At 39.6% G+C, this 9,351-nt stretch overlaps 1 protein-coding gene across 2 annotated transcripts in view; it reads right to left on the minus strand.

Annotated features, from left to right (window-relative positions):
- The window catches only part of tnpo3 (transportin 3), a 162,151-nt gene extending 157,573 nt beyond the window's left edge, over positions 1–4,578 (minus strand). For both annotated transcript variants that reach the window (XM_028814714.2, XM_028814708.2), the window contains exon 1: positions 4,289–4,578. In XM_028814714.2, coding sequence (XP_028670547.1) covers positions 4,289–4,408 — 120 coding nt within the window. In that variant the 5' untranslated portion in view covers positions 4,409–4,578. The remainder of the gene's footprint in view (positions 1–4,288) is intronic.
- Between the last annotated feature and the right edge of the window lie 4,773 nt (positions 4,579–9,351).

Below are 9,351 nucleotides of genomic sequence, written 5' to 3' on the forward strand. Positions count from 1 at the left end.
CCCAGAGTAGTTCTGACGATTTCAATACTTTCTAGTATCCCGTGGCTTACACAGTTAATATATAGTAGGCAACTACCAGCATTCTTAATGTTTAAGCAGCAACGCGTCCCTGTTGCTTTTCAAATTAAATAAACCACAAGAGAAGGACATTAGTGAGTCTTGTATTGTTTGTTAATTTATTTTTATAGCTGTTTTTTTTTTTTAGTTATGTTTTTCTGAAATAATTAAAAAACACTCTATTTTCCTCCCGGGCAACACTGGGTATTTCAGCTAGTGCATGTATATTATATTTTATATATATATATATATTATATATATAAAAATAAAAGCCAGATACCACTGACTCACTCATCACAAAATCTCCCGAACCATGAGGAATTGGGACTTGAAATTTGGAATGTAGGTTACCTTTGGCCCATTCATTCCATTTCTTTCTAAATTAAATTTCTTTTCAGAAAAATGAAAGTGTTTTTAATTTACTTTAGAGTACAAGTTTTGTTTTAAAATTTTAAAGTTTCCACAAAGCATTTATAATTTGTCATTTATATATCTTTTTAAAATAATTTAGTTAGGCTATTCCAAGGTATATTAAAGCAAACTTTTTTTTTTTTTTTTGAGGATTTTGATTTTCATACTTTTTTTATTTTATTCTTAGTCATACTTTCTTCACAAATTCTTCTATTAAGTTTATACCTCTTTAAATAAACCCATAAAACTATGACCAAGGAAGAAAGGATTTATATTGACGAAGTAATGGTCCCTCACCGCGTGGTGCGGATAAGTGGCGACGGCACGTTCCTGTTCTCCTCTCTGGCCTACCTTGTGCACAGCACCGCCTCTCTGGTCGCTCTGATGTGGGTTGACATTGTTAGCCACATCTCTAATAACTGGTGGAGGTTCAAGCTGTACACCATGATGCGGACTGGCGACCCCTACCGCACCAACCTCAGTACCTCTCCGAAATGTCCAGACCTGCAACCTATGTATATTTTAGAACACATTTTTCCTGTTGCTATCCTGTAGAGAAGCACGGTATTCAGCTAGTATATATATATATATATATATATATATATATATATATATATATATATATATATATAAATGAGAGAAAGAGAGAGAGAGTGAGAGACACATCTTTATGTGTTTGTGGCCAATTTATTAGGTACACCTTTTCAACTGTCTGTTAACACAAATATCTAATCAGCCAATCACATGTCAGCAACTTAATGCATTTAGGCATGTAGACACTGTCAAGATGACCTGCTGAAATTCAAACCGAGCATCAGAATGGGGAAGAAAAGTGACTTTGAATGTAGCACGGTTGGTGGTTTCAGTCTGAGTATTTCAGAAACTGATGATGGGATTTTCACACACAGCCATCTCTGGGGTGCCTTATTGATGCCAGAGGTCAGAGGAGAATGGCCAGACTGACTCGAGCTGATAGAAATGCAACAGTACCTAAAATAATCACTCGTTATAACCAAGATATGCAAAAGAGTATCTCTCAATGCACAACATGTCAAACGTTTAAGCAGATGGGCTACAGCAGCATGAGAACACACTGGGTACCATTCCAGTCTGCTAAGAACAGGAAAGTGAGGTTACAATTCACAAGGGCTCACCAAAATTGGAAGACAGAAGATTGGAAAAGCGTTGCCTGGTCTGAGGAGTCTCGATTTCTGCTGCAACATTCAAATAGTAGGGTCAGAATTTGGCGTCAACAACATTAAAGCATAGATCATTCCTGCCTTACATCAATGGTTCAGGCTGCTAGTGGTGGTAGTGATGGTGTAACGGTGTGGGGAATGTTTTCTTGGCAGGGTTTGGGGCCCTTAGTAGCAACTGAGCATCATTTAAATGCCACAGCCTAGCTGAGTATTGTTACTGCCCATGAGCATCGCTTTATCACCGCAGTGTACCCATCTTCTGATCGCTATGTCTAGTGGAATAATGTGCCATGTTACAAACCTCAAATCATCTCAAACTGGTTTCTTGAACATGCCAATTATTGGATCTCAATCTAATAGAGCACCTTTGGGATGTGGTGGAACAGGAGATTTGCATCATGGATATGCGATTGACAAATCTGCAGCAACTGCAAGACAAAATCCCTGAGGAACGTTTGTTGAATCAATGCCACAAAGAATTATGGTAGTTCTGAAGGCAAAATGAGGTCCACCCACTACTAGAAAGGAGTACCTAATAAAGTGGCCTGTGAGTGTATAATCATCTTACTTTACTACTAGAACACATGCAGCTGTAAAATGGAGATCAACAAAGTTAAAAATGTATGGATCTGTTTGGCTTGAACATATTAAAGTTTAGAAGAAAGCTTGCAGATGGCAGTAGAGCCAAGCAGGTCAGCCCAGAGTTCAGCTCCCAGACACAGATTCCAAATAATAGATGAATATGTTAATAACAAGGGTTTCATTCAAAAAACGTGACATACAAGAATTTTGAAATTTCAGAAAAATACTCATTATTTTGACTTACTTTCTGTCATAATAAACTAGATAACAGGATTAATCATTTAGAAATCAGCTTATACATCTAACAGCAGTGCATCTTATGTCACTCCTTGTTCACTCCTTGACCACCTATCCAGCATTCCATCAATCCATCTTCTAAACCCACTTTACCCAGAGTACGGATGTGGAGAAGCTGAACCCTATCCCAGCAAGCATGGCGCAAGGTCTGATCAATCCCTGGACACACACATGCAAGTGATCTACCTAACCTGCATTTCTTTGAACTGTTGGAGGAAACCCTCAAAGATATGGGGAGAACATCCAAACTCCATGCAAGGAGTACCTGAGATCTTTGGTCTAACCGCCTTAGTAAATTTAAGCTGATGACAGAACTGGGGGTTCATGTCAAATTTCCAAAATTAATCCCAAAACCTGAATGTGTGATTACTAAGTCATGACTAAGTATCACTGCCAGGATCCCTTCAAATTAGCCACTGTTAGACTTCTATTAAAGAAAACAGCCTCACATTCAAAAGTTATAAAGATTCACCAACTTACAAATTATCTTTCAATGAAAACTGCAGTCACACAAATTGAATCTTATCCTTGAAGTAAAACACACTCCACACGAGAAATTCCAGTCTGTCTTTTGGTCCCATCACTGTTCAGAAACTGTCTTAACTTGTGCTGGCAATGTTATTTTTTTATCTTCTTTCATACAGGAAATGCCAACATTATTATGCTTACGAATTTAACAGCTTATGATATTGCTGACTATGCCATTCCACTACACAAGCTAGAGGAATTTAGTTGGCTCTCATTTGGTTAACTCTAGATTGATCATGTCATTTTCAATATGTATAAAAGTTTGAAGACAGCACTTCTGTCAGACATGGTATCCCTTAGTCTTAAGTGTTGACTTAATTTGACTTCGTCGATACGTATTAACTTGGGTGAGGTAATTAGTAAACAAAACATTAATTTTCATTCATTGCTGATGACACCAAGCTGTATCTATTATTCAATTAAAATAATACATCTTAAACTTTAAAGACTTAAACGGTGGATGAATGACGATTAGGTCTTAAAATTAAAATAAAATTAAGGGGGGCAATTAAGCTAAAATGTATACGTGCCCACAAAATACAACAGCAACATTCCCAATGCGAGGTACGTCTCTCGCAGGATCCCGGTCTCACTTTCACTTTTTTTTTAATAACCAAACATTTCCTGGAATCGCCGAATGCGGAAATGCAAGCACCGCCAAAACTACAAGAAGCCAAGAGCACCGCTCCAAACCCAATCCGATCTGTGGAGGATTAGCGTTACCCTCGCACCCTCCCGTGGATCACTCTGGACAGTTTTTTTTCGCCGGTAGTTTCACGTGCTTAACATGGAACTGTCCCCTGGTGACCGCCTGAAACGCACGTTCCGCAGGTGGTAGAAAAAAATGTCACTTAATAGACATGTCTGTACAATTGGTCTCCAGAAGTACTGAAACGCGAGATTAAAAACAAACTCCCGTGCTCCAGCGCATGCAAGGTTCCCCCGGGATCTGCTGATCCCTTATGACTTCATTCCGTTAAGGTAATTAGTGACAATTCATACACTGTTTTTAAAAAGCCGATGGACTTCTGTAACTGATTAACAAAAGGGTCACCTTAAGATCAGCACTGGCCCGTCTAAACATCTACGCTGTGGTTTTCACGAGTTAAACAAACTGAAATCATTCGTCCGCCCCATGGCACCAACTGCACACGCTTTAGCGGTAATTCTTAACAGGCCAAAAAAGATCCCCGTGGTTTCCCCGCTCTACTTACCGATCTCTGAAACTCTTCAAGCCACAGGGAGGCCCGCTCCTTGCCGGCGGGATCTGGGTCGTGGTATAGAGCCTGCACGGCCTGATAAACCAATGCCAGGGACGGTTTACCACCCTCCATGCCGCCCCCACTTTTGGAAGAAAAAGTGATATTTGAATAAAATACGTAGGCTCAAAACGAGCAAGTCCAAAGATGGTAGGAAAAGGTATTTATTCTGCTCTTCCATACACCGCTCTGACCGCCATCTCAAAAATACAGGAACTCTGTGTGTACCGCCAACAGACATCCGTCAGGAACCAACTACCGGAACTGTGTTTCCGAGACGCAGCGACTGATAGGGCAGTCTTGGGTGTGGCACTCGGAGGAGCATGGCGTATGGCATATGGCATATGGCATAGATAGTTGTTTCGCATCTTTATTATTATTATTATTATTATTATTATTATTATTAATAAAGTAGTAATTTTTTATGTTTTTGTCACATTCTGATTTTTTCATTTTATGATTGTAAATTCTGCTGTAAGTACGGGTTATATATATTTACATTCGTTGGTTTAGAAAATGAAGTTATGACAAGTACCATGATTTTTTTTTCACGTTCCAATTATTTTGCTTTGTATTTTTTATTTTATGTTTGTGAATTCTAATGTAAGTAGGTGTTATTCGCTATTTACATTCGTTGATTTAGAAAGTGAAGTTATGACAAGTAGAACTCAATTTATGGTGTTTTCACGTATTGATTTTTTATGTGTTTGTAAATGAAGTACATAAGTAGGGGTTAGATTATTGGAACGACGAAGATGAGTGCCACAATGGATCATTTTGCTCTTTACATGGCTCTTTTAGGTGGCTGTCTGTCCTTAAAATGACCGTTCGACATTGCTTCACTACATGTTATTCCGTTTTAAGGCTTTGCAGGCTTTCAGTTTTTATAGGCACCCGTTCTGCATGCGATGGAATGCTAGATCATAGTGGTGGTGACTCATCTCAGGCTGATGCAATCTGTCAGTGCTATTACATAAAATCTGCCATCGAAGTCACTGTCCCCAGCGACCACTTCCAATTTCTTGAAACGGCGCAGTAGACTGTGGTCGTGAGTCCAGTGACAAAAGTATCACAGCAGGAGCCTTGAGCATTTTGCAAGTAGGTGACACAGCATGAATGTCATACAGTATAGCAGAGGTGTTAAACATTGCACTTCTGTGTGGTGATCAGTCAATTGCAAGTGTGCAGGCATACCTCTTTTGGTGGAGCTGCAGATGTACTTGTCTTTTGGCTGTTTTCAGTCCCTGAGCCAACACTGCACATACGATCCAGGTCTGGATCTCAGCTTTGAGACGCTCCCAGCAAAGCTGCCTTCTAATGCCTCTGTCATTTGCTTTGTCCCTTTCCCACACAATTATAACACTGACTCTGTTTTGCACGGCTCACTTGGGATAAGTGACAACTCCATCAGTCTTGTGGACGACAAGTAAATATTCATTGATAGAAGTTACAACCATGGCTATTATGGCTACTTTGACCCTCTGGACATTTTGTTATTGAACATCATGAAACTAAGGACTATTTGCCTGACTTGCCTGTTTTTTGAAAAAATTGTTGGAAGCTTTTGTGGGCCAGTTATATAATTGTTAGAAGCCTGTATGCTCAAGTTAAGTAATGTTTGAAGTCTTTGTGGAGGTTGGGCATTTGTGAACCTGTAGTAGTCAATGTGAACATATTTTCTTTGATAAAGCACTAGGTTGTTTTTCAGTTTATTTTTTTAAATCAACTTAAATTGTTAGTTGACTGTTTCAGGACTTGGCCACCTTCTATGACATTGGAATTTCTGTGATCATTTGTCACTTGGTGGCCTGAAAGACAGTTTCTACAGAAATATTCCACACACGGCTGAGAATGTAAAAACTAAAAATGTTAGTTATGAAGCAATATTTTGAGGAAACATTAGTTAAATGTGATGAAAAGTTTCAATGCATGTTTGCAAATAATACTAAATGCATGCTGATTACTTGTTAAATGTTTTCACAGCTGTGTCATACTGAAGCTCATCCATCCATTCATTTTCTGCCGCTTATCCTGGTCGCGGAGGCTGCAGTATGAGCAAAGATGCCTAGATACACCTTTACCCCTCTGAAGCCTCTGGGGGCATACTGAAGTCTTTCCTGATTGGTCATGCCCAAAGCACCTCCCCGGAAGGTGATGTCCGTGAAGCATTCTAATCAAATGCCCGGAAAATGCTAACTGGCTTCTTTTGGATGTGGTGTCTCTAATTTGAGCTCCTCCTGAATGTCAGATTGAGGCCTCTCAAAAATACTGTGACACTGGTGTGATTGGAGATTATGTGCATTAGTGATCCCTAGGACTGTGTTGTCTGGAGATTAAAGGGCTACCCACAGAAAACTGGTCTAAACTGACTGGTAAGGTAAAGAGATCATAAGCAAAAAGCTTATGAGGCAGTGGTTTTCAATGAGCAGTCTAGTTGAGCTTGGTTCAAAAAAGCCACATGCAAACACTACATGACCTCATCATCCACAAGCTGAAGGATGATGACTGGCAGTTATGTAACAGGAGTAAGTGGACAGATCCATATGGTGGAAAATGGCTGTTGGGACCCGAAACATAACTTGTCAGGTGGGAAGGTACCGGAAGATAGCAGAGGTGGGTTAAAAGTGTCTGCAAGATATTGTCAGATTAAATTCTATACATGGCTCTTTGTCATTGTCCATGTTGGCACAAATGACATACATAAGCACAGTCAGTCAGTTCTGCAATACAAATTTCGCAGCCCGAGTAACACTCGGGTCTAACACTAAGCAGGTTACAGAGTTAGGTGCCAAACTGACACACAGGAGGGACAAGGTGGTCTTCTGTAACCAAGAATATTAGAAGATTTAAAACATGGATCAAATCTCAGTGTAGGATAGGAGAGCATAGGTTTATGGGGAATTGGGGCTCCTTCTGTAATTGATGGAACCTGTTCTGCCATGATTGGTTACATTGGAACTGGAGAGGGACCAGTTATTGGGGAGGGATATGAGTAGGTTAGTTGAGGATTGTTTAAACTAGGGAATGGAGGGGCAGTGAGTTTAGGACAGGCACGTTTAGAACTTCACATAAAGGGACAATCAGCAGTATAAATAGAAATATACAAGACAACTTTGAAAGTTCTAGTCCAGTGTTAAAAAGCCAAGGTAAAGTTATTAACACTTCAAAAACTGCTTGTCATAATGCTAGCAGCATTAAGAATAAAATAAGGGAGTTGGATTAATATGTACTGTAGCTGCACATTATCATGATAATATATAATAATTAAATTATAAGTAAAAAATTCATATAACAGAGATGAGGATGAGTATTACAAGCTGGTACACATTAGTTAGGAAAAACAGGAAGAACTGAAAATGTGTGGGAGTTGCAATTTACAATATGTAGAACAAGATTGTAATGCAAGTCTTCTTCAGTTAGATGGACTGCTACAGTTTAGTGATGTTGTTTGAATTCGGCCACTTGTAAAAAGCATTACAGATAGGAGCCTTATGATCATGTGCAAAAGTAAGTACAGCTCATGAAATGTTTTTTTTTTCTTTTTTTAACATATGTGGAAATATCAAATTTGATCTTCATTTATAAAAGTAACTAAAGATGTTGGTGATATAAAAAATCATGCAGGATAAACATTTTATAGTTCTTTCTATACTCTAAATAAACAAAAATGCAGATTTAAAGCTACATCACATACAGTACTGTGCAAAAATTTTAGGCAGGTGTGAAAAAATGCTGTAAACAAAGAATGCTTTCAGAAATATAAATAATGTTTGTTTATTGTTATCAATTTACAAAATGCAAAGTGAGCGAACAAAAGAAAAATCTAAATCAAATCAATATTTGGTGTTACTACCTTTTGCCTTCAAACCAGCATCAATTCTTATAGGTACACTTGGCACAAAGTCAGGGATTTTGTAGGATTATAGTCAGGTGTATGATCAACCAATTCTACCAAACAGGTGCTAATGATCATCAGTGTCACACGTAGGTTGAAACACAGTCATTAATTGAAACAGAAACAGCTGTGTAGGAGGCTTAAAACTGGGTGAGGAACAACCAAACTCTGCTACCAAGGTGAGGTTGTGGAAGACAGTTTCATGTCATGGCAAGATTGAGCACAGCAACAAGACACAAGGTAGTTATACTGCATCAGCAAGGTCTCTCCCAGACAAAGATTGCAAAGCAGACTGGGGTTTCAAGATGTGCTGTTCAAGCTCTTTTGGAGAAGCACAAAGAAACAGGCAACGTTGAGGATCGTAGACGCAGTGGTCGGCCAAGGAAACTTAGTGCAGCAGGTGAAAGACACATCAAGCTTATTACCCTTAGAAATCGAAAGATGTCCAGCAGTGCCATCAGCTCAGAACTGGCAGAAACCAGTGGGACCCAGGTACACCCATCTACTGTCCGGAGAAGTCTGGCCAGAAGTGGTCTTCATGGAAGAGTTGCGGCCAAAAAGCCATACCTCCGACGTGGAAACAAGGCCAAGCGACTCAAGTATGCACAAAAACATAGGAACTGGGGTGCAGAAAAATGGCAGCAGGTGCTCTGGACTGATGAGTCAAAATTTGAAGTATTTGGCTGTAGCAGAAAGCAGTTTGTTCGTTGAAGGGCTGGAGAGCGGTACAATAATGAGTGTCTGCAGGCAACAGTGAAGCATGGTGGAGGTTCTTTGAACGTTTGGGGCTGCATTTCTGCAAATGGAGTTGGAGATTTGGTCAGGATTAATGGTGTTCTCAATGCTGAGAAATACAGGCAGATACTTATCCATCATGCAATACCATCAGGGAGGCGTATGATTGGCCCCAAATTTATTCTGCAGCAGGACAACGACCCCAAACATACAGCCAAAGTCATTAAGAACTATCTTCAGCGTAAAGAAGAACAAGAAGTCCTGGAAGTGGTGGTATGGCCCCCACAGAGCCCTGATCTCAACATCATCGAGTGTGTCTGGGATTACATGAAGAGACAGAAGGATGTGAGGAAGCCTACATCCACAGAAGATCTATGGTTAGTTCTCC

This window comes from Erpetoichthys calabaricus, chromosome 1 (genome assembly GCF_900747795.2).
Source record: "Erpetoichthys calabaricus chromosome 1, fErpCal1.3, whole genome shotgun sequence".
Taxonomy (NCBI): Eukaryota; Metazoa; Chordata; class Cladistia; order Polypteriformes; family Polypteridae; genus Erpetoichthys; species Erpetoichthys calabaricus.